Raw genomic sequence first — 24,757 nt, 5'->3', positions numbered from 1 at the left:
AGTTACAGGATACAAAGAAAGGACACTTTTTTCTGCAGAGGCACGTGATAGCGTGGCCTAAGATGCAGCCTCCACGTCAGTCCCCCAGGATGCCGCTCCTGGGGGCGGAACCGCACCTGTCGGAACGGTGGGAGGCGTTCCATAAACATCCCCTCGATCAGCGAGGGTGCCATTCAATCCTGACTCTGATCGCGACCAACAGGTGGCCCGTGTCTGGGAGTGGGGAAGGGGGAACTCTTTTCTCAGCTTCCTTGGGGGAAGGGGGTAGAGGGGGGTCCCGCCGCCTGGCCTTCGTCCTCCTCTTCAGCGCGAGCGGGCCCACTGACTTGTCTCTAAGGAGGGAAAGTGACCAAAGTGACGCGACGCCACCTCCACCATTGGGGACTCAACCCTGCCCACGTGGGCGCATACACACGTGCACATCCCTAAGCACGCCCACGTGCGCCCGCACGCCCACGCGCATGCGCACCTGCACCCGCACGCACGCCCACGGGCAGGCGCACGCACGCGCCCTCCTGGCCGGCTCGCTACGCTGGAGACGGGGGACGCCGTGGCAGGGAGCGGAGGGCCGCGCGCCCGAGAAGAAGTGAGTCCCGCCCGCACCGCCGAGCGAACTGGGAGGCAGATCCTGCCCCTGAACCTTGAGACGCCCGCCCGGAGCCCCGCCGACACCTCGACGCGCCTGTGACAAAGCCTGAAGCCCAGGATCCGGCCGCCGCGCCTGCACCCCGACCCGCAGAAACTTGTGAGATCGTAGACGCGTGTTGTTTTAAGCCGCTAAGCTGTGAGGACATGTGTTACGCAGGGTAGATAACTAATCCAGCCCCTCATTAGCGCTGTGCCCCTGAACCAGCTACTTAACCTTATGTGTGTTCCTTGATCCGAAAAGGGGCATCGTAACTGCACCCCCACCTTACAGGTTCATTGTAAGGACCAAGAGAATGAATGAATGAATGAATGAATGAATGAATGAGACACCTGGCTGGAGCAGTGAGTTTACACTATCAGGAAATGAAGCCCGAGGGGTGGGACAGAATGAAGCTGTAAAGAGCCCCCAACCCCACCCCGGGCAGCTGCCACAAGGCCGAGTGCCCAGCTGGGCCCCCAGGAAGGTCCCTCACCAAAGTGAAGCCCCACCCCCACCCTCACTTTGTCCCAGCGGGTTTCTCCTGGGGCTGGAAAGGACCAGTGCTCAGGGGTGCCTGTGGCCGGGCGCCCAGCATCCTTCGCCCTCCACCCAGCCATCCCTACCCTGGGCTCTGCCATCCCTTCTTCGGGGATTATGTTCCCCTTGGGGCTGCTGTTGCCCAAAAGCTGGCCAGGCTCGGCGCCGTGGAGACAAACAAGCCACAGCATCTGATAGCTCTAGAAACTGACCCCCGTGGGAGAGCCGCAGCCAGCTGGCATGAGTCCCAGGAGCTGGCCACGGCTCCTGGGCATCGGTCCTGGGGGTGACGGGGGCTTTAGCCTTCCCGTGGCAACGGATGCCTGACTCCAAGTCAGAACAGACTTTAGACTTGGATACATGTCACAGGGCCTGGGAGTCTTAACAAATATCATGTCCAGCCCTCCTTGTCCCAGGTCTGTGTCACCCCCAGACCTGAGCTGGACCCGTCATGGTGCCCACCTCTGAACCCCAGTTTTGAGTGCCCAGAGATGCGTACGTCTGTTCCCCATCTCATCTGGGGTTGGAGCCACTTGGGCAGAAGGGGCACAGAGGCCACATGGCCATTGTCTGTCCTGCTCTCGCTCCTGAGCTGGGGATGCGAATCAGACCCTTGGTGTTCACAGGCATGGAGACTGGTTGCCAGCGCGTGGTAGTGGCTTGTGGTGACCCATCCCTCCTCCTGGGTCCTCCCCACCCAGGGGAGGAGGGTCCCCCCCTCTGGCCTAGCTGGGTGACAGCCAACATGGGCCCTGGTCTCCCAGTGAGGGGCAGGTACTAGCAGGAAGCTCCTGCACAGCGTGCGTGAGCAAGTTAGGAGCCTGGCCCTGACCCACAGCCAGAGGGCACAGGGCTCCTTCCTTCTCGTCCTGATTTTGCGTCTTCCCTACCAGTGCCATACTATACATCACAACGATTGGCAGAGGAGAATTTGCTCTGTGCCATTAGCGCCAGAAATCCCCATAAGCCCCCAAGGTAGGTTCTGCTATAATCCGTTTTACAGAGGGGCTGTCTAAGGCCTAGCTGGTCAGTGGGAGAGGCAGGATTTGAACCCAGGCAGTCTGGCTTTGGGACAGCGCTCTCTGTGATGTGGCTGGCTCCTACAGGCTTGCCAGCCACTCTCTCAGCTGCTAACACCCTCCCCCCCCCCCCGCAAAGTTCTGCAGGCTGGCTGGCTTTGTTCTTGGAGAGCCCCTGATCTGCCCAGGGGCCTCCAACTTTCTTGCTGGCTAAGAGAAGGCTCCTGGCTCTTCCTGCTGACAGAGTGGCTATTTCCCGGGCCCAAAGCCCCAGTTGTTGGAAATTACAATCCTTCCTCGTGGCTCCCAGCTCATGGCTTCGAGGAGCTCCTGATTGCACATGTCTCCCATTAGCCAAAGCAAGTTATTTCTGTGGCCGTGACACAGGCGTGTTAAAAGGTAAACTGTCATACATCGTCTGGCGGTGTACTCGTTTGTCTCTGTCAGGCCCCATTCCGGCCCTGCCAGGACCCCGCGCTCCCCTAGCTGTCAAAGAAACAGCTTCGTCCTGCCTGCAAAGGCCTTCGCCAGGCCTGGCCCGGCCCGGCCCGGCCCGGCCCAAGAAGTCGGGGGTTGAGGACCTGACAGAGGGAATCACTTTGTGAGTATTTAACAGCATTGTCCCGATGACGAATAAATCACACCTTAATGGACCATTTTTCAATCTGTAACCCCAAGTCAGGACTCCTAAAATGTTACCAGATGTCAAGGATGAAATGGATGCCTCCGGCACGCTCCTGCACGCGTGAGGGTCGCACGCCTCCTACCTGCTTCCTACCCGCAGGAGAGACGGGCACTAGCGATCTGAGGCAGAACGCAACTTCACGTGAAGACGTGAGCCAACCCCCCCCCACCCCCACCCGCCTTTTATAGCCTCTTTGTGGGAGATGTGTCTGGAGAGAGTGGAGAGAGGTGTGGGCCAGGAGACAGCGTAGCTCAGATGGCTGGGATTCTGGGAGAGAGAGTACAGTGACTCGAAGCCCTTGGAATGGGGTTGGAGGGTCTCAGAACCTTGCCAGCTTTGCAGTCAGAAAGAAAAGGTTTGCTCCCAGATTTGCTATTTAGCAGCTGTGTGACCTTGAGCAAGGCAGTTCATCTCTCTGGCCTCAAACAGGGATAATCCTAGAACTCGCTTCACAAGGTTGTAGAGACGGGCTAAACGGGGGAAGGAATGAAGAGGGCACAGAAAAGTGCTCAGCACCTCGTATGTGCTGCACAAACTGTGTGGTGAGAGACGTGTTAGTAATAGCTAATGTTTACTAGGAGCAGTGTCCCCCCAGAAATTCATGTCTACCCAGAGACCTGGAGTGTGACCTTACTTGGGAGTCGAGTTTTGCCGATGTGGTTAATTAAGACGAGGTCATACTGGACGGAGGTGGCCCCACATCCAATGATCGGTGTCCTTAGGAGGGGAAGGAGGCCACGTGAAGCCAGTGAATCGATGCTTATTCATTTGTTGACCCGTCCGGGGCAAGTCCAACAGCGGCCGAGGCCGGCACCCGGGACCAGCATCTTCTGGCCCGTTCGACACCCTCAAACAACCCCTGAGGTCACCCCTGGATTTCTGCGATCTGGATTTGCTATCATTGCTGCTGCTAAGTCGGGGTGTAGGGTGGAGCGGGGCAGGATGCAGGCCAGACCACCCGTTATGGTGCCGTCCCGACAGCAAAGATCCCCTCCGCTGGGTCAGGAGTGTTTTTCCACCAGGAAACAAGAACAGTTCATGTGAGTTTGTTCACCCTTTGTCCCAGGATACAAAAATGTGAGAAATGCACGAGGGCTCTGGCCACAGAGGGACACTGCATCTCGCCCCCGAGATCCGTTTCCTGCACAGGGCTGAGGGTCAGGGCAAAGACCCCTGCAGGGAGAGTCAGGACGAGTACCGCCCTGCTGTGCGCTTGCCGTGGGGAGCCAGAGAGGCTCCCCTTTCTCTGGGCCCTGGTTTTCTTATCTGTAAAATGGGGGTGGTGATGCCTGATGCCTGGTCCCTGAGCTCACAGAGTTAAGCTCTAGCAGATGTCATAACTGCAGGTAAGGTCCTCTTGGGCTCTTTTCCTCTTGTTCTCCCAAAGAGGTCAACCGCATGAGACATGAGTCCCTCTCTCAGTGCCTCCCCCAGGCCCCACTTTATAACAAGCCGCCTTGACCCTGGCAGTCAGTCCGTATGTACCCACTAAGCACCAACTGCATGCACGATGCCGTGCCCGTCTCTGGGAGGATATTTACAGTTGTCAACACTGTTGATTAACAGTGCCAGCAATGGCCACTGTTTATTGAGCATTTGCTAGATCCGAAGCCTTGCGTGCTTTGCCTCTCTTAATCCTCGCAGCACACCTGTAAGACGGTGTCATCAGAACCCCGGTTTTTGAGAGAAAACCCCGTCCGGAGGGAATACGACTTGCCCGAGTCCACACGGTTAGTCTGGACTCCCTTCCTACCCTGCTTCCAAATGAGTCATTACTGCCTGCAGGCGCCCACAGCCCAGTGCAGTGATGAGACCCACCCATAATGAGACATTCCCAACACAAGCTTGTACTTCTCATGTCTGACATAGTGTCAGACACTTCATAGTGTCATGTCACTAAGACCTCCCAAGACCTTCCTGAGAAGTTGTTACCGTTATTATTATTATTATCCTGCTTAAACAGATGAGGACACGCAAGTCCAGGGGGTTGTGTGGGTGGGAGTGCTAGAAAGTTAGGACCAAATCCAGCCTTCTTCCGCGTCTCAGATTCTCAGTCACTACTCATTTTTGCCTCCCTCAAGGGAGCTGGATACCGTTGGTGCTCAATCAGTACAGAGACAGACAAGGGTGTTGGAATCCAGATCCCGGCAGGCTTCCTGGAGGAAGAGGATTGCAGAGGATGGGCAGAACCTGCATGGCACAGATTTCCTGTCTCCAGACCACCTCAGGGCATCTGTCAGGAACCTGGGAGCTGGATGGCCCAGCCGCAACCTTCTGAAACTCACTTCGTGGCGCCTCACTCCCCTGAGGGACTCCAGAGGAATCTGTCCCACCTAACCCCGCCTCCCACAGGCCTGTCTGCATGCCAGGCCAGGGCTGGCCCTTCACCCACAGACCTCTCATTCTGCAGGCCCCAGCAAGGAAAATCAGAGCCAAGGTTATCGTGGGGGTCACATACCTTAGGGGAGGGGTGGGTGTACAGAGCCACAAGTTATTCAATGCAGCATTATTTGCGATCACAAAAGATTGGAACCAGTCTCACGTCCATCAGCAGGGGACTAGGTTAAGATATTTGGCGTGATCACATACGACTCAGGTGTCAACGGGGGAAGAGCGGGAGGCTTGTGAGTAAATACTAAAAGCTGACATTTATGAGGGACTTGACCCTCTCCCGAGTGCGTTAACTCATTTGACCCTACGTCAATCTCAGGAGGAGAGACCGTTATCACTTTAAAGTGAGGAAACCGAGGCACCAGGAGGTCGAGTCCCCTGCCCACCGCTCACGGCTCTGAGCAACACTGCTGGGCTTGGTGCAGGCGGTGCGTGTCAGAGCCCCGCTCAGCAGCACCCTGCCGCGTGGCCTCCTGGCTCCTCTGTCCCAGGGGCCCCTCTGCCGGGAACTCCCCAGAACCTGGGAGAGGAGAGAACCACACAGGTGACCTTCAGCACCTCCCGGCCCACGCTGGCCTGGGGGAGCAGGTGTAACCAGAGGAGCCTGACTGAAGCCTCCCTCGTCTGCAACAGATTGTGATAACTCGGACGCGGTGGTAGCCAGCTTCTCTCCACAGTCAATTATGGCCGGCGGGGGCCCACTGGTTATTTTTATAGCCTTTCCTGGAGTCATGACAAGGAAAACTAAACGAGCCACAGGACCCCTTTCATCACTAACAGCCGGGTTTCACAGTTGGGGGTGGAGGAAGGACAGAAAAAAATCACTTTTTTCCCCACTTTGGAGCTAATCAACAGAACTCAAGGCTGGGCGGCCAACGTGTTGGTGTTGAGAAAAGCTGTTCTCGAGCAGAACTAATTGGCAACAGGAATGGAATCTTTTCCCCCAAAAAAGTATAAACACGCTTGATCCCTGGGAATTACCCTTTGGAATAGGTATTCCAGACATGTTGTGTGCAACTGCACGGCCCTTCGGCTCACACAGGCGAGGCCAGAGGCGGCCTGCACTGCTCGTGGCCCAGCCTGGTCAGCCTTGTGCTCAACGGGATGGTCACAAAGGCCAGTGGCCCAAACCAGCCCAGCCCGGAGTGGACGTTTGCTCTCCTGCTGCCCCGTACCCCTTCCTTCCTCGTAGAAACAGCAGTTGGCTTTGGGATACCTCATGCCCTGATTTGCAGGCGCTCGTTTGGGTGGAATTCATCCCCTCTCTGCTCCGGGGCTGAGCCCTGGTAGGTGTAAGCCAGTGAACAGATTCCAGGAAATTTTTAGGAATAGGCACACACCCCAGTAAGAAACAATAAGGTACAAAAAGGAATATTTAATGACGCTTCTAGAGAAGAGAGCTCTTGCCATTTTTAGAGGTGCAGAGAGGTCGAAGCAACCTACCCCAACCTACCCAGAGGCACACAGCATAGTAGAAGGGGATCCAGGATACGAACCCAGGTCTATAGGACTGAGGAGTTTTTTTTGACATTTGACTTCTAGGCTCTACCAAGAGGTGGCGTAGCCTCGCGAGGAAGCCAGACGAGACGGATTCAGACCCATCTCTGCGGTTTACCACCTGTGTGACCTCAGGCAAGTTACTTAACCTCTCCGCACCTCAGTTTCCATATCCGTGAAGTGGGGCCTAAAAGAGCACCTCTATCTGTGGGCTCTGAGGGTTGAATGGATTAACAGCAGTACATGTAGGGTATGAGCAACTCTGTTGCCCCCACACGGGAAGAGCCAGACCGACTAACGGCTAGAGAAGGGGAGGAAGGCGAGAGCAGTGCTGTCCGGGCAAGCTCTGTGATCCCTGCTCCGCGTTTTCCCCCCTGTGGCACGGCTCTCGGGCTCGGCTCCTCTCCGGGAACAGCCACACCGCAAAGATGTGAGACATCACGAACCCGCAGCCCGGTCGAGGCTTTTGGATATTCTTAGACCCAGAGATGCACAGTCAGTGGCAGCGGGGCCCGTCCGCGGTGGTGGTGGTAAAGAGCGGGGGGAGGTGCCACCCGGTCGCGTGGCAAAAAGGAAGACGTCAGACAAATGCCCTGTGGTAGGGGGCTCGCGTGAGCTGGCACAGCCACGCCGGGAAATGGTTCAGGACGTTATTTCCCGTCTCCTGCACCCCAGCAGTCGCGCTTCTGGGAATGCGCGTGAGACCCACGCCGGCGTGCACGGCCCGGGACAGGTGCGAGAACGTTCAAAGCAGCGCCTTTCAGTTTTGCAGACAGACAAGTGGGAAGCACCCCAAATGCCTGCGGACGGGGAACACAAGTGGCGACGTGCCGCCTCATAGCACGCGACAGTAGAAAAGAAAGAAACGAGCTGTGTGCCATCACGGGGAGAAATTTTAGTGGCAGATGCTTTATGAAAACATAAGTGGCACAAGACAACATATATCTTTTTATAACCTTTAAAATTAGTGAAAGTCAGTGTATCATTTTTGTATAAACGCAGAAGCTGTGTAATTTTTTTCTAAACAAGGGAAGTCGGGATGATGAAAACACTCTGCGAGGGGACAGTGCTGTCGGTTGTATGACACTGAGAGTGTGTTCGATGCCATTATAAACTTGAAAATGGTTAAAGTGGTAAATTTTATGTATATTTTTGCACTAATTGAAAAAACCTTTTTAATGTTGATTTGAGAGACAGAGAGAGCATGCGCACGAGTGTGAGCAGGGGAGGGACAGAGAGAGAGGGAGACAGAGGATCCAAAGCGGGCTCCAGGCTCTGAGCTGTCAGCACAGAGCCCAGTGTGGGGCTCAAATCCACAACGGTGAGATCGTGCCCTGAGCAAAACCAAGAGTCGGACGCTTAACCGACTGAGCCCCCCTGGGTGACCCGCCACAATTTTTTTTAAAAAACCATAGGAAGGTAAACACAAAATTTAAGCTCATACCTCCTGCAGCGGGAAGGAACATGTAAGCAGATGTAAATAGTTGTGAAAGTTCTAGTTCCTGGGCTGGATGGCGGCTATACAGGGTTTTTTTTTTGTTTTTTTTTTTTTTAATGTTTATTTATCTTTGAGAGAGCAAGACAGAGCACAAGCAGGGGAGGGGCAGAGAGAGAGGGAGACACAGAATCTGAAGCAGGCTGCAGGCTCTGAGCTGTCAGCACAGAGCCCAACGCGGGGCTCAAACTCACAAGCTGTGAGATGATGACCTGAGCTGAAGTCGGACACTCAACCGACCGAGCCACCCAGGCGCCCCAATATACAGGGGTTTTTATAAATAAATGTAGTGAGACTGCTTGATGGAAGGGGGTGGGACCGTTCCAGGGCCTCTCTCAGCATGTCTTGAGAAGGTTATGATTAACTCGCTTCTACCTGACGTCCGCTTTATAAGTCGAGGAGAGCTCTCGGGACCAGGGGTCTAACGGCTGCTGGACCAGTGAGCAAGGCCTTCAGCCATTCCCTCTGGTGTGAACCAGGCGTGGGACTCTTTGGTCCCTGGTGGGTGGGGACACCCGGTGGTGCATTTCGAGGGCATGTGTATGCCACATGCTTCCTCCTGCAGCGGATTCCTGCCCCCTCACTCGTTTGGAAGGCAGTGCTGGGCATGCTCCTCAGAGGGGGGCTCCCAGCCACACAGGGGCGGGGATGGTGGGTCCAGCTCAGGGGATAGCCCGGTGACAGCCCCCTGGCCACAACAGAATCCCATACTCTGCCTGATTCCCAGCGTGTCCGCACTCAGGTGTGGAGATGGTGTTGTTTACAGGGCCCTCCGTGCCCACCTGAGATAGATGAGAGGGGTGAGCACAGGGGCCACGTGAAGAGTCCAGAATGTGAGCTGGGGTTGGTCTGACAACACATCCAGTGATGTACAATTCAGCTGACTCTCACTGTTATGCAAATGAACGGCCACTTCATAAGTTGGCACAGGCTATTAGAATGTGGTATTCATAAATGAAATGTAGCGTGTGGCTGGAGATTCCTGGTGACCCTAATTCAGGGTTCTCCCAAAAAATCCGACTGCCTTGACACCCTTGGCAACATAGCAAGGCAGGTATTTCCACAAGTATTAATTGAGTGCCCACTGTGTGCCTTTATTGAGTGCCTACTTTGGAGTATAACACTGAACAAAATAGGCAAAAAAAAAAAAAAAAACAAAAAACTTGTGCCCTCAGGAAATTCACATTCCAGTAGGGGACATTTAAGAAAAGAAAATGATATAGTATGCTAGCTGATGATAAGTGGTAAGGAGTGAGCCATATGGAGAACGAGTGTCCCAGGCAGAAGGGAAAGCAATGCAAAGGTCCTGAGGCAGGACTGTGCCTAGCACAACTGAAAACAGCAAGTGTAGCAAGGAGGAGAGCAGGGGGGGTAAGTCACATCCTGCTGGGCCCTGTGGGCATGGTGAGGCCTCGGCCTTTTACTCTAGGTGAGGTGGGACCAGAACTGAGAGGCACAGGGTGTTCTGAGCAGAGGAGGGACGGGATCTGATTTCATTTTAACAGGACCCCACCGGCTGCAGGTAGAGAATAGACTGTCAGAGAAGCAAGAAAAGCAGAGACACCAATGGGGAGGTAACTACCACAGTCCAGAGACAAATGGCCTCTTGAACCAGGGTGAGGGCAGAGTGGGGACAGGAAGCGGTTAAAGGAAAAGCCAATAGAATTTCTTTTTTACTGAAAAGTGGAAACAGCTGGGTTCTACTTGTGTGTTTTGGGGTCAAGAAAGTTTGCGATGTGGTTATCAAAATGGATCCCTTCTTCCAGCTTCCTGGGGCTTCTGATACGCAGGCATTGAAAGGAATGTTTTAAGGACGCCTGGGTGGCTCAGTCGGTTAAGTGTCTGACTCTTGGTTTCGCGAAACTCACAATTCATGAGTTCGAGCCCCGCGTCGGGCTCTGTGCCAACATCGTACAGCCCGCTTGGGATTCTCTCCCTCCCTGTCTCTCTGCCCCTTCCTGCCTCTTTCTCAAAATAAAGAAACTTTAGAAAATTTGAAAGGCATGCTTTAGGTCTCCATGAGCTAACATGGATGAACACTCGGGGTATATTGGCAGGTGAGAAAAGGAAGATACAAAATAGAATAGATAGAAAGATCCCATTTTTGAAAATTGAAATTACAAAAAAAAGAAAGATGTGAAAATGGGTGAATGAACGGTCTGGAAGGGTAGACACATGACTCTCCACTGTGGTTACCGGGAAGGGGGGCCACTGGGATTTAAGCTCAGGATCGACCTCCGGACCACACAAAATAAAATAAGTGTAAAACCCACTTTTAATTCTCTTTAAAATTGCAATGAGGGGCGCCTGGGTGGCTCAGTCGGTTGGGCATCCGACTTCGGCTCAGGTCACGATCTCGCGGTTCGTGAGTTCGAGCCCCGCGTCGGGCTCTGTGCTGACAGCTCAGAGCCTGGAACCTGCTTCGGATTCTGTGCCTCCCTCTCTCTCCGCCCCTCCCCTGCTCATTCTCTCTCTCTCTCTCTCTCTCTCTCTCTCTCTAAAAAACAAATAAACATTAAAAAAAATTGCACCGAGCATGGCTCTGTTCTTGCCATCAGAGCTGCGCTTCTCTTAGCCCATGACCCCACCTGGGCCTCCTCCTTGGCCTCGACTGTAAGAGACGGAACTCTGGAATGAGAAATACTTTCCTCTCCTTGCTGGCTTGGGAGATCTGGAAAAGGCCCACCTGGCTCCCAGGGTTTCTAAAAATAGAAAGTTGTCTTAACTTTCCTATAGGTTTGGCCTAGCTGTTCCTTCTCCTGGTTCCAAGATGCCGTTTCTGTTAGAGAATCATGCTTTGCACATGAAAATGAAGTGCAGTGGGGGCGAGCCCTTAAGCGGATGGAATTAACCCATGAGGGGTCGCCAGAAATGCCCCCACATGCGGAGCCAGTGAAGGCAGCGAGGAGCCCGGGGCCTTTGCCACTGCCCGTGTAGACGACACCTTCTACCCTACCCAGTCTCTGCATCCATTCCAGTGCTCAGAGGGGAGGAGAGGAGTTGGACTGTTGGTGTGTTCTAGGCAAGAGGAGGAAGCTGAAGCATTTGTGTCCTGGCTTCGAGTCTGGAGTCTTAACTCTCATGGAGTGAGGGCTGAGGATGGCCCAGGACAGGATTTCTGAGACCCTGAGCACAAGCATATGTGCTGCGGGGCCATTGGTGTGCTGGTCAAGTTAACACCCAGCCTCCAGGGGAGATCGAGTGTGCTTGCGTGTGTGTGTGTGTGTGTGTGTGTGTGTGTGTGTGTGTGCGTGTGTGCACCTAGATACCCACATACACACTTAGGTTTATTACAGACTGTACCGAAGTAAAGGATGAGTCGCACACAGTTTACAAATACAGACAAGATGTGTGGGCTTCATACGCTCAACTGATTCACCCAGGGTGGTTTTGTTGATTTTTGCCCCCAACTCTTGTACCTGTAATCAGCCCGTGGTCACAGCTGATGAGTGAGGGCAATTCTGGAAACTACGTCTGGAAAAACACCAGTTACAACTGATGAGTGAGGAAAGCTGGTTGGGATCTTCCATCCCCTTAAGGAATAAGACCAAACTGATACAACGAAGCGTATCGGAGTTGATTCATCTGTCAGCAAAGGGAGCAAGTGCCTTCGTTTTCCTTCACAAGAAACGGCCGCGGAGGTGCCACTTTTATGCCTAATCTGCGTCATTAATGTTTCCTGTCTCCTTTCTCAAATCTAGACAGTGAACAGATCGAGCCCTGAGTTGTACTGTTACCAGTTCCCGTGGTGTAACGACTCCCGCCGTGGCCGATTTCAGGCTGCCGACTAGAAGTCACTCCGCCCGGCCTTGGGGACAGACGTGCAGCGGCAGACAGGTACCGCGGGAACATTCCTAACAGCGACGCGTCCTTTCACAAACGGAAAGCGATGGGCTTTGATTAATTCCTCCCTTTGCAGCATCATTTATTTGGTTACAAGCTCATGAAATTTAATTTTTAGTAATGGCTCTGTTTGGCGAGTTCACCAGCTTTCTGAAAATCTGACACTTGGCTTTCCAGAGCCAGTACAAGCTGGCTCCAACACACCGCCGTGTAGGGAGCACGTGGCAGAGAGTGTCCCGGGTTGGGGAGGAAGCTCTTCCCTCCGTCTCTGCCCAGAACCCAGAGCGGCTTGGGTACGGAAAGGGTAGGGGCTCTGGGAACCTCAGACGGACAGTGGCCTTGGGGGCAGAGGCAAGAGGAAGCCGGAGAGGACAAGCAGGGCAAGAGCCCAGTCGGTGGGCATATGTGAGACAGCGCTCTGCAGCTCCCCAGAAAGATCTGGGGGGTCCTGGGGGCGGTGCTGAGTTTCTGCTGCGGGGTAGGTGACGGCTTCCCAGCCAGCACGCATCTGGGCTCAATCACTCCCCACAAAAGCAACCCGTTCGGCTCCCAAAGGCCTGTGACCGCTGACGTCAGTAACGAGGCACTTCGCGCCATCGGTCTCTTCTTCAGGCCCGCCTTTGTGCCAGCCTCCGGCGCCTTCCTGGTGGCAGGGCTCTGAGGGAGACCGTCCTCTCCTAGAAGCTTGTTGAGCACTTAAGTGCCCTCCAACCAGAGTCACAGAGTTTTAGAGTCGCAAAGAGATTGCAGAGATTTCCTAAAATAATCCCCTCGTTTTGTAGATGAGGAAACACAGAGGCCCAGAGACGGGAGGTGACAGAGGCCCAGAGATGGGACGTGAGTTGCTCAGGGCTACAAGAAAAATCCAGGGCAGAAGTGGGTAGGGTGACCTATCGTCCCTGTGTGCCCGGCACCGAGGGGACTGCCGGGCCCCCACCCAGGTCTCAACTGGAGCCCAAGACAGAGGGCCTGAGCCAGTCGCTGAAAGGAAGGAGGCCTGAGCCAGAGGCGCTGCAAGATGGAATTTTCCAAGAGAAGAGAGGAGAGGAGGCCACATCGTGGTGCTGGGATCTCCAGCTCCGCCCGGAGGCCTGTGCCCCGTGGGATCTCCCACCTGCCGGCTGTGTCATTGTAACATGCGTCCCTCCGTGCCAGGGAGACGCTCTGGGACTTTTATCTGTGTCTTATCTCTGGCTGCCGCTGCCACAGCTGTGGGGATGGCTATGCAAATAGCCGCCGATAATATTAATATGTGATTCCCCCAGGGGAGGCGGTGGAAAGCTCTGTATGTGTTTCACAATTCTGTTCCATCCAGAGGAGGAGTGGGGGCCCAGAATGATTCGAAACAGATTTTTGGAAAGGCAGAATAAAATTGGAACAAAACCCAGTAGAGGCATGTGCCACTCTCCCCACGCCCAGCCCTCTCCACCCCTGCCTGATACTAACCCTCCTGTCCTGCCCCCAGGAGCCTCCCACGGCAGGGGAGCAGGGTGGCGGGCACTCTTCCTTCAAGCCGGGGGCCCCTGCCCATCCCAGGACGTGGGCCCCCACCCTGGGCGGACATACCGTCCGGAGGTACCGCCTGCTCAGCCTGTGGCTTCCTCTGACTTCCCTGCCCCCCTCCTACAGGGAATGCTCCCCTTGACACCCCCTCCTCCTCCACCCCTGCTTCCTGGGGAGATCACAGAACCCTAGAACAGGAAACAGCCCACTGGAAGCAGAAAGTGCAAGTCAGAAAGACAGAGACCTCGTTCCGATCTCTGCCGCTGACCAGCCGTGTGACCTTGGGCAAGTCACTTCACTTCTCTGAGCCTCTCTTTGCTCAGTGTACAACAAGGGCAATACTACCAGGCGCACCAGAGGCTCATGGCGATTCCTGGGCTGGAGCTTCGCAAATGCCAAGCACGGCGCCTGACATTGGCAGGTAACACCAGAGACACGGTCCTAGTGAAAGCCCCTTGAAGATCCGCTGTCGACCCACGCCGCGTCAGCGACGGACACACGGAGGCCCGCCTCCGGGAAAGGGAGAGAACTTGCCCGAGGCCACACAGCGGCCCCTGCAATCCCATCCCGCCTCTTCCTCACTGCCTCCCTTCCCCGGTGGAGCACCAGGGCGGAGTGTGAGGGGGGCCGCCCTCCTCACACCTCACCTCCCTCTAGCGTCTGGTCCACACGCCAGCACTCACCATGGAGCAGGTACGGACTTTCAGGCCCGGGTCACGCGTCCTCCTCCAGGCAGCCTGGCTTCCTCTGCCGCCCAGGCGAGTGTCGGCTGCCGGTTCCCATCCGGGGCTGGAGTCGAGCGAGGACTCGGGGAAGCCAGTCCAGACTGGCCACTCAGAAGGTCGCTTCCGAGGAGCCCTCTGTCCCCCAGCCTTCCTTGTGGTGCCGCAGGACGTGGGACGGCACGCCGCAGGGCTCCGATAGCACGGCCCGGCTCTTATCTGGCCCGTGTCAGGGTGCGGGCAGCCGGAGCCGGGGTTCCAGGAAGCCCGCCTGGGGCCCCCCCGGCCGGCCGCTCTCCCCGGATGCTGCCTGCTGCCGTGGATGTAGCCGATTGCCCGTCAGTGTCACTGAGCTCTGCCACGGAGGATTCCATGCTGGCCCCCAGCAGGCGGGGCCCCCACCCGTTCACGTCCCACCCCCCACTCCCATCTTGGCAAGGGGACGGGAAAAGGCAGCTAATTTCAAGTCCGCACAGCGCTTGTGGTCATGTCCTGAACTCTCCACGATTAATCACGGAGCATCTGATTTCTGCTTTGCCTCAGAGGGGGGTGTGGGGACGCCTGGAAGTTTCTGTTTACTCCACTCTGCGCCGGGGCTGTGTGCTAATCACAAACAGACAGGGACGCAGCCTTGCCCTGCCTCCCCTGCCTCTGCCGCCTCTTACCTTGCCACTTTCAAGTCCCCTCCTCGCTTTCTCTCCTTTTCCTCCTTTCTTCCCTCCTCCCCATGCGACCCCCTCTGTCTGTGGGATCTGATCCTGCACACACCCCTTCCTGTGCTCCTTGTTTCCCGGGTGTCCCATTGTCCCCTCTGCACCTCCCACTTCTCCTAGGGTGCAAATTAGCTTGGCCCTTTCCCTTTATGTCTTTAGAGTTAGTGGCCCGCTTCTTTTACTGCCTTTTTTCCTTTTTTTTTTTTTCTCCAGCCTAATCTTTTCAGGGTTTGCCCCCACCCCTGCCGCCCCTGTTACACGTGTATATACGACTCCTACAGACTTGATGGTGTCCCGGTCAGGGGGTGGGGTCCAAACACGACAGACACACAGGCGGGTTCCTTTTGTCACCTTGGCACATCAGCTTTCGGATTCCGCTCACAGAATGGACTCGGGAACAAAGCCCCCATTGACCAGCCCTGCAGAGGAGCCTGGCCCTGCGGAACCATCCAGCCTGTAACACCTAGAGATGAATTTCTCTCTGCCTCCCCTTGGCTCCCTTCTACCCCCTGCAGCCACTGCAGACGAGGAGTAAACAGCCCCCAAAGAACAGGAACTGCCACCCCTCCCCACAAACACACACACATACTCCAAAGAGTAATTTGGATTTGCCAAGACCTTTAAAAACCAGAAATAAGCAAACAGCCGCCACCCAGAACATAACTTAGGCCGGTGCCTACGGAGGCGTGCGCGCAGAGGTTTGTTAAAAAAAAAAAAAAAAAAAAAAAAAAGTTTGTCATAGGAAACAATTGAGAGTGGATTACTACAGAAACACATAGCAAGCCTGGAAAATCGGTCTTAAAGGATTTGAACCAAACTGGGTTGTGAAAAGGGACTCACGTATTACTTGTGTCCCAAGCAGCGTCCTCTTCCACACCCATATGCGGAGAAGATTTCATCCAACCACGCGCCCCCTTGGACTAACTCAAAACTCTATAATGCGCCAGCCGAGAAATGAACAACAGTGCTGAGGAGCGAACCCAGCAATTCTGCAAACACTCAAGTGTGATCACCTCCAGTTCGATCGGGGACCCCTGAGCCAGCAGTGACTTACCTTAAGGGCAGAGGAGCTGAGTGAGTGCGGAGGGGGCTTAGGTCTCCTGGAAATGAGGACAGCAGATACGTATTAGAAAGGAAAGAACTCGAAAGTGTGGAACTTGGCTTCAGGAAACAACGTCACCGACTCCCAACTCCTAAAACACGAAAACCATTTTGAAACACCTGACGGGGATGAATCCAGACCTTATGGAAAGAAAAGGCCGCTGAGCAGGCGGTTGTCAGTTTAAGATGGTCGCCTCCCCCATCACCAATGACACGCAGGGCCCCGTCTCATGGACACGACAGGCAAGCGGACCTCATGTCCCATGCAGGGAGCACCTCTCATGCTGGTGGTGGGATTCTCGTCACGTGCCTGCTTGGCTGTGGGAACTCAGCAGAGTCACTGCAGAGAACACGGGTGAGACGTACTGCCCATCTCCGAGCCAGGGGCACCCAGCTCCCTGTGTCACCCTCCGGCGCAGAAGGAAGCTCCAGGTTTGAGCCCCGCGGTCTCAGACGCGGCGTTTCCAGCTGTCAGAGTGAGTGGCATAGGCAGATCATGCCCGGGGCTGCCCGAGACGACGTTAGGAGACACACAGTCGGCAGGACACGATGCTGAACCCCACGGTGGGAAAGCCCTTTTACTCCTCTGGCAGTGTTCTTCCAACCCCATCTGGCCTGTGAGAAAGTCTCAGCTTCGACCACCTCTCCAACATTTACTGATTTTCCTTTTTAACAGAGAAAGCAGGCCTCAGGCTCGGGTCATTCAGCAGCCAACAGCATCTAGCTAGGATGGTGTTCGGCCAGTGATAATGGAGGACAGGCAAAATCCTAATAGGACGTGGAGTAGTGTTAATAATAACGTATTAATATTAGTTCATTAGTTGTGAACAGATGTACGACAGTCATGTAGAATGTCAGCGAGAAGGGAAACAATCAGAAGTTGGGTGCGGGGTAAGAGTTCTCTGTACTTTCTCTGCAACCTTTTCATAAATCTAATACTATCCTAAATTTTAAAGTTTATTTTTTTTTAAGTTTATTTAAATATTTTTAATGGGCTCAGATAAAAATAAGTTCATGCTGGGTTTTTTTTAATGTTTATTTATTGTTAGAAACAGAGCATGAGCAAGGGAGGGACAGAGAGAGAGGGAGACACAGAATCCGAAGCAGGGTCCAGGCTCTGAGCTGTCAGCACGGAGCCCGACGTGGGGCTCAAACCCACAAACCATGAGATCATGACCTGAGCTGAAGTCAGATGCCTAACTGACTGAGCCACCCAGGAGCCTGCCCCCACCCCGACTCCGCCATGCTGTTTTTAAAAATGTACATACGGTGGGGCGCCTGGGCGGCTCAGTCGGTTGAGTGTCCGAGCCTTCATTTCGGCTCAGGTCATGATCTCACAGTTCCTGGGTCCGAGCCCTGCGTCAGGCTCTGTGGTGACAGTGGGGAGCCTGCTTAGGATTCTCTCTCTCTTTTTCTCTGGCTCCATCTGTCTCTCTCTCTCTCTCTCTCTCTCTCTCTCTCTGCCCCTCCCCCATTCATGCTTTCTCTCATGATAAATAAATCAACTTGAAAAGGGGAAAAAGTAAATAAATTTACAGAAAAGTCTCGGACCCACAGTCCCAGAATCTCCTCTACAGGCTCTGTGGGCACACGCCTTCCAGTTGGTACAGCATTTCCACTACCTTCCAACTCTTTCTCCATCGCTGTCCGTGCTCCCCTCAAGGTGTTTACCATCCCACTTTCAGGCTGAGTATTTCGGGGACAGAGACGAATAAGGAGGAAATGTTCTAGCAGGAGGCAGATGTGTAAATAGAACCCAGATGCCAAGTGCTAATTTCAGCCCAGGTAGTAAGTGCTGGGCGGGGCAGTGCCTTTGAGAAAGAAGGGGATGCCCCCCAGGAAGTGTGTCACCAGGGAAGGATGAGTAAACAGAAAGGTTACGTGATCTTTCCAGAGAACCTTCCTTCTCGGGCCCTCCGGGTAAAGCCAAAACGTGCACCGCAGAGCCTCCTAGCCCTCTCCTGCTTTGCCCCCGTGCCTGAATACACAGAATACACATCAGAGTTCTTAAGGTGCCAGCCCTGTCCTGCGGGTTCCCCCAGCTCCCTAGCCCTCTCTCCCCTTGGGCTTCTCTCATCGGCCCTCCTTGGCTGTCACCTAGTTAATACCTTAACCCTTTCCCTGCTGGCACCCGCCAAGAGGCACGGTCTCCCAGAGCTTTCTCTGAGCCCCCACTCTGGGTGCGGAGCCCCTCCCGGTGCTGTCCTTACTGCCTTATCATGGCAGAGCTATGGAAGCACGCAGGCCCTGGGGTCCAGTCGCGGCTCCTCCGTTCCCAGCTGTACACGTGGCCTTGGCCAAACCGCTCAACCTCCCCAGGCTTCTATTTCCTCATCTGTAAAATGGGAACAACCATACTGCCTCAGTGGGTTGTTCTAAGGATTAGATGAAATGATACCTTCCTGCTTAACGTGCAGTCTAGGGACCAGCAGACTAGAGCGTCTTAGTAGGGTCCCACGTCCCACCCCAGACCTCCCAAACCAGATCCTGCATTTTCCCAGGGCCCCAAAGTGATTCACATGCATGTTAAACTTGGGAAGCATGAGACACTATGCGGAAAGTGTGTAGATTGCCGGTCTCGTCATCCTCCTCCACCTGGCCCGTCCTGACCAGGACAGCCATTGTGCCGTTACATACTTAGTGCCCAGAGCGTCATAGGTGCTCAGTGACTTAGGGCTGAATTCAGCCATTTGTCCAGGTCTCAGGAAGAAGCCAGACTGGGGCCCAGGTGGTCTCACTCCTGTCTGAGCCCTTTTGGACTCATGACTGCCATCAATGCCCCGGCATCCTGCAAGTTAGCAGGGACAAAATCTGGGGTGGTGAAAGGGTCTCCCGCTCAGGAAGTGGGGATGTGAGCTTAACAGAAAGAACAAACCCCCAGACTCATCCTGCTTGGTGAAATCCATCACTTTCCTGAGAGTGACGTCAGAATCCCCCTGCTCTGTCAGCCCTGTCAACCTTTAGCACCGATGAGAATGTCAGGTTCCTGGATTCTTCCTGGAGATAAATATCCAGATCCTTCATTCCCAGGCTTCTCCACACTCCTCTTCACTCCAGGCACCTCTGCTCCACTGTGACAAACTACCAGTTCATCAGATAGACGACGGCGGCGGCTCTGTTTGGCTGGGGAAACCTTTAGAATGACAGGGTCCTGCTCTGGCCTCGGCCGGGGCCATAAACCTCGGTTCAGCAGAGGAATGAATTCGCCCTGAAGACCGGAGCTTTATCAGCTGAGGGGATTAGCAAAGGCCGAGTCCTGACCTGAAAGAAAATCCCAGACACCCTGCACACTCCCTTTGGGACCCTCCAGAGTCAAATATTTTCAGAACCAACTCCAGTTAAGTAAATAGTGTTCTGCACGTGAGTGCCCACAGGGTTTCTCAGAGGACCTGACATTCTCCACTTGGTGACTGTCATTTCCTTACAAACATAACATTGAAAGCGATCTTTGCATTCCCAGAATGACTTCTCCAGCTGAGGAATTCTCTGAGTCTCCTTGAGTTCAGGGCTGTTGCTTTGTTTTGTGCTTTTACGACAACACCGCCTAAATGCATCCTGTACAATTTGATAAGAGCCCCTTGCCCCCCCTCCCCGACCGTGCGTGTCTTTCTTTGCCACAAACTTCTAGTAAACTCTTCAAATATGCGCTGCCTAAATTGAACCCTGATGCTAGGAGCACTAATGGGGCACCCTCTTCAAAGCAAATCTCCACAACCCAACAGTTTACATGTTGCTGGAAACAATGGACTTAAGTGCACAATTTATTTGGGTTGGCTGGTTTCATGCTGGTTGGAATCTGCTTTGGGGGAAAAACAAACCCTGCATGTGTTTAGATTTATAATTTATACCGAAAGCACAAATACCTCGTAATAGGGCTAAAATGAGGCGCAGTTATGAGCAGGAGGCATGCACATGTTGGCTTTACTCTTTCGTGGACGTACTAAGATTATAAACGGCTTTTTCAGTTAAGCCTCCACCTCCCCCACACCCCTCGAAAAAAGCCCATCCATGGCAGAAGGCTGACCTGTGTGCAAGGGCCCTGACCTGGTGCTGTCCAGCGGCTTGCACGGACCACCTCACTCCACCCTTGCCACGGCCTCATCCTGGGCGTCATGATCCCCATGTCAGGGAGGAGGAAACTGGGGCATCGGAAGATGAAGTCACTTTCCCAAGGTCGCACAGCAAGTAATAGAGCCAAGGTTCACACTCGAGGGGTCTTGCTCCGGAAATCAGAGCTCTCAACCCGTAGGTAACTTTTGTAGTAAAATCCACGGAACCGCTAGCCGGGATGCTGCATTAACTCGACTTTTTGTTTCCGTTGAGTTGGAAGAGAAGGCAAGTGGCAAGAGAATAAAATGATATCAGGACCTAACCAAAGCAAAAATAAGGCCCCGCTCCCCAAATCAAACCACACAAAATCTGGAAAAGAATACGTTCAGCCTCACCTCTACCTTCTGCACCTCCGTCTCCAGGGCCAGGGAAGGAGATGCCAAGTCCCAAGGGGAGACCCGGGGTCCCAGGGGACCTCCCTCAGTAAGAGAGCCGGCGCGGCCCTTCGGATTCCGGAGCCAGGAGCAAGAAGAGTGCGCGCCGGGGAGAGCACCGTGGTGGGTCATGACAGCAAGGGCCCCCGGTGAGGATGCCTCCCTGGGTCCACGGCCCTTTGCAGGGCACTGATGCCACTCCGTCTAAAAGCCTGTGTCTCCACCCACTTGAATCTGGGCGGCACCGTGACTTGCTTTGACAGAATGAGATGGAGGTCATGGTCCGCCAGCTTCGGAACCAGGCCTCCACCCTGTGCTTTCTGCCTTTGCTTTCACTTGCTTGGAATTTCGAGACAACAGATAGCGAAGAGGCCTGGGCTAGCCTCCTGGAAGACAGCCGTCCGTGTGGAAGGGAATCACGGTACCTCCGCTGACAGACGATTGCTGGACGTGTGTGGGTGAGGCCGCCTCGGCCCCTCCAGCCCCAGTCGAGTTGTCAGATGACTGTAGCCCCACGAGTGAGCCCGGGAAGGCCAGCGGCCCAGCTGTCCAGACCGCCACCCCACAGAACAGGGAGAAACGACCACCTTACTTGTTGCTTTAAGCTACTAAGTTTCGGGATAGTTTGTTACATAGCAGCTAGAATGGAAATAATTGTTAACACAGTTGAAATGAAAGTTCTTTACTGAAACCACAGCTGTAAAGTGTATTCCCATGACCATGTCTCTAGCACAGCAGTTTCTGGAAGATTCGTGGAAGTGTGTGTCGTAACATGTCCTCAGCTCACTTCTGAGGACACTGGTAGCCCAGTGGTAATTTCGCTTCTGTCTGCATTTTAAATATTTGATCATTGTTTTCCATATGAGAAAGGAACCCTCATTAGCACTGGCAACACAGATAAGTTTGGCACGGTGTTCTGAGAACTTTCAGGACAACGGAGGAAGTGGACGAGAACGCCATTAGACAGGAATTCGTTCAGGAAACATTCGAGTACCAGGCACTACGTTTGGGGCTGGGAACACAGAGATGAGAAGGTCACAAACCCAGACCTCGCGGGGTCCCTGTCTAGCGGGGGACACGGACTTTCACAAAAAGAAAATGTGAACGTATGGGCACAAATGGTGTCCACTGCCGTGAAAGAGAGCTCGCCTGGTGAGAGGAAGCCCAGAAGGTTTGCTGGGTTAGTGAGGTAATCCTGGAGCCCAACTTTGTTTTACATACAAACACAGAGTGGGGTTTGTTTGTTTTTTGTTTTTAGTTTATTTATTTATTTTGAAAGAGGAGCAAGCTTGAGCAGGGGAGGGGAGAGAGAGAATCCCAAACAGGCCCCATGCTGTCAGCCCGGAGCCCGACATGGGGCCCGAACCCGGGAACCACGAGATCATGACCTGAACCAAAGTCAAGAGCCGGATGTTCAACTGACTGAGCCACCCAGGCGCCCCAAACCAACTGTTTTTTACATGGTTTTTATGATACTGAATTTCCTGGGATGCTTTCACTGTGCAAATTGAGAGAAGACTGAACTTTGCTTTGCCTGGGAATTCACATTGGTCGCCATTCTGCAGGAACAGCTCTGGCAACAGTTCAAACTCAGCATGCTTATGGCGCGTGGCTGGCTAGCACCCCACACCTAGATCCACCTGTACCTGTAGCTGTCACCATCACAGTGTACCTACCTGTGAGCTCAAGTGCCTGGAGACTTCACCAGGACTTCCAGCCTTACGACAGAAATGATTTTGTTGTCCCTTACTTTCTACTCTCCTTTATTTTACAGTTTGAGAATTCCATGTACATGTTCTCCTGGTACAGCTAGGTAGGTTATATTATTGAGAAATTGCATTTCAGGGGTGACAAAGAGGCATTGAGTCTGCTAAGGTGGGAACCACAGGCATCTTCAAGACCTTCCTTCTGGAGGACAGGGAAGCAGGCCAGCATAAGAACTACGTTGGTAGTTGTGGGGTTAGCGCCCAGAGAGCCAGGGGCTGCATGATACAAGATGTGGCCGGAGGAGGAGGTGGGGGATCGGGATCGTCAATACGGTGCTGGTGGGGATGTGAAATAGTGCAGTTGCCACGGACAACGGTCTGGCAGTTCCACAAAGGTTAAACCTAGAACGTCATCTGAACCAGCAACCCCGCTCCAAGGCGTATCCCCAAGAAAAAGGAACACGTATGTTCACACAAACACTTGAACGCAAATGTGCACAGCAGCATTATTCGTCACAGCCGAAAGCAGAGTGTCCATCAACTGGTGAATGGATGAACAAATGGGGTCTGTCCATACGGTGCAATATTACTCAGCCACGAAAAAGGAGCAGAGCACTGACACACAGTACAGCGTGGGTGAATCTTGAAAACATGACGCTGAGTGAAAGAATCGAGACACAAAAGGCCACAGATTGTATGATTCCATTTATACAAGATGTCCAGAATAGGCAAATGGGTAGAGACAGAAAGCGGACTCATGGTTGCCTGGGGCTGGTGAAGGTGGGTGGGGACATGGACAGTGACTGGTAGTAGGTGTGGGGTTTCTTTGGTGGGTAATAAAATGTTCTGGAATTAAGTAGTGGTAAGAGTTGCAGAACTCTGTGTGTATATTAAAAACCACTCAATTGTATATGTTTTTAAGATTTTATTTTTTTAAAAAAATTTTAATGTTTATTTTTGAGAGAGAGAGAGAGAGAGAGAGCATGAGCAGAGGAGGAGCAGAAAAAGAGGGAGACACAGAATGTGAAGCAGGCTCCAGGCTGTGAGCTGTCCGCACAGAGCCCGACGCGGGGCTCGAACTCACGGACCATGAGATCGTGACCTGAGCCGAAGTCGGACGCTTAACCGACTGAGCCACCCAGGCACCCCAAGATTTTATTTTTAAGTAGGGGCGCCTGGGTGGCTCAGTCAGTTGAGCACCTGATCTCACGGTTTGTGGGTTCAAGCCCCACATTGGGCTCGATGTTGACAGCTTGCTCAGAGCCTGGAGCCTGCTTCGGATTCTGTGTCTCCTTCCCTCTCTGCCCTTCCCCTGCTCGCACTCTGTCAAAAATAAATAAATGTAAAAAAAAATTTTTTTTTAATTAAAAAAAAAGATTTTATTTTTGAGTAGTCTCTACCCCCAGTGTGGGGCTCGACCTCACAACCCTGAGATCAAGAGTCACATACTCTACCAACTGAGCCAGCCAGGTGCCCCCTTAAATTGTATACGTTAGAAGGGTGAATTTTATGGCATTTGAATTATATTTCAGGCAAACAAAAAGATGAAGCTGAAGAGATAGATGGGGCCACACCATTCAGGGCACTGTGGCCCACGCTGAGGAGTTTCTGTCTCCAGCCTCGGACTAACGGGAGGTTTGGGGCACCAACATGGCAACATGGGTGTGCATTTTAAATTGTTTTTTTTTTTTTTTAATGCTTCATTTATTCTTAGAGAGACAGAGCACGAATGGGGGAGGGGCAGGCAGAGAGGGACACAGAATCGGAAGCAGGCTCCAGGCTCCAAGCTGTCAGCACAGAGCCCGATGTGGGGCTCGAACTCACGAACCGCGAGATCATGACCTGAGCCGAAGTGGGACGCTTTACCAACTGAGCCACCCAGGCGCCCCTTCGGGTTTGCATTTTAGAAAGCTCTCTGTGAAGAGTGACCTGGAGGTGGGTTCAGGGGATGGCCTCGAAGGGCGAGGGAGAGCCAGTGTATGGAATGGGTCCTGGCCCCAGGCTGGAGCAGGCTGGTGGAGGACAGCCGTGGCAAAAGCAGTGTGTGGGGACCGCTGTCACCGGCACAGTCACGCTGGGAGAAACGGCTTTGGAAGGTGGCATCTGGGAGGAGGTTCTGGAAGAGGCAGCATCTGAGCAGAACTCTGTAGGGGTGATTTAGGGCCATGCAGAAATTCAAGGGGACCGCTTGGAAAAAGGAAGCAAATGAGCAAAGGTTTAATGTGGTTCCATCTGGCCAAGTAAGAAGGGAGACGAAAATTATGCGGGTTCTCTAGAAAAACAGAACCAATAGGAAATATAAAGATCTGTATGTGAGGAGATTTATTATAGGAATTGACTCATGAGGTGATGGAGATCCAGAAGTCCCACAGTCTGCCCTCTCTGAGCTGGAGAACCAGGAAAGCCAGTGATGTGATTCAGGCAGAGTCCGAA

At 53.6% G+C, this 24,757-nt stretch overlaps 1 protein-coding gene and 1 long non-coding RNA gene across 2 annotated transcripts in view; one reads left to right on the top strand and one right to left on the bottom strand.

Annotated features, from left to right (window-relative positions):
• RIPOR3 (RIPOR family member 3) overlaps positions 1 to 14,330 on the bottom strand; it is a 74,787-nt gene extending 60,457 nt beyond the window's left edge. The window contains exon 1 of the mRNA XM_042980162.1: positions 14,282 to 14,330. Within this exon, the coding sequence (XP_042836096.1) occupies positions 14,282 to 14,284 (3 nt within the window). The 5' untranslated portion in view covers positions 14,285 to 14,330. The remainder of the gene's footprint in view (positions 1 to 14,281) is intronic.
• LOC122237161 overlaps positions 11,958 to 24,757 on the top strand; it is a 28,947-nt gene continuing 16,147 nt past the window's right edge. The window contains exon 1 of the long non-coding RNA XR_006215375.1: positions 11,958 to 12,089. This is a non-coding gene — a long non-coding RNA (uncharacterized LOC122237161). The remainder of the gene's footprint in view (positions 12,090 to 24,757) is intronic.

Source organism: Panthera tigris, chromosome A3 (assembly GCF_018350195.1).
Source record: "Panthera tigris isolate Pti1 chromosome A3, P.tigris_Pti1_mat1.1, whole genome shotgun sequence".
In the NCBI taxonomy this organism is placed as follows: Eukaryota; Metazoa; Chordata; class Mammalia; order Carnivora; family Felidae; genus Panthera; species Panthera tigris.
Note: the sequence above shows the minus strand (reverse complement) of the source record. Positions and strands in the feature narration are given on the sequence as shown.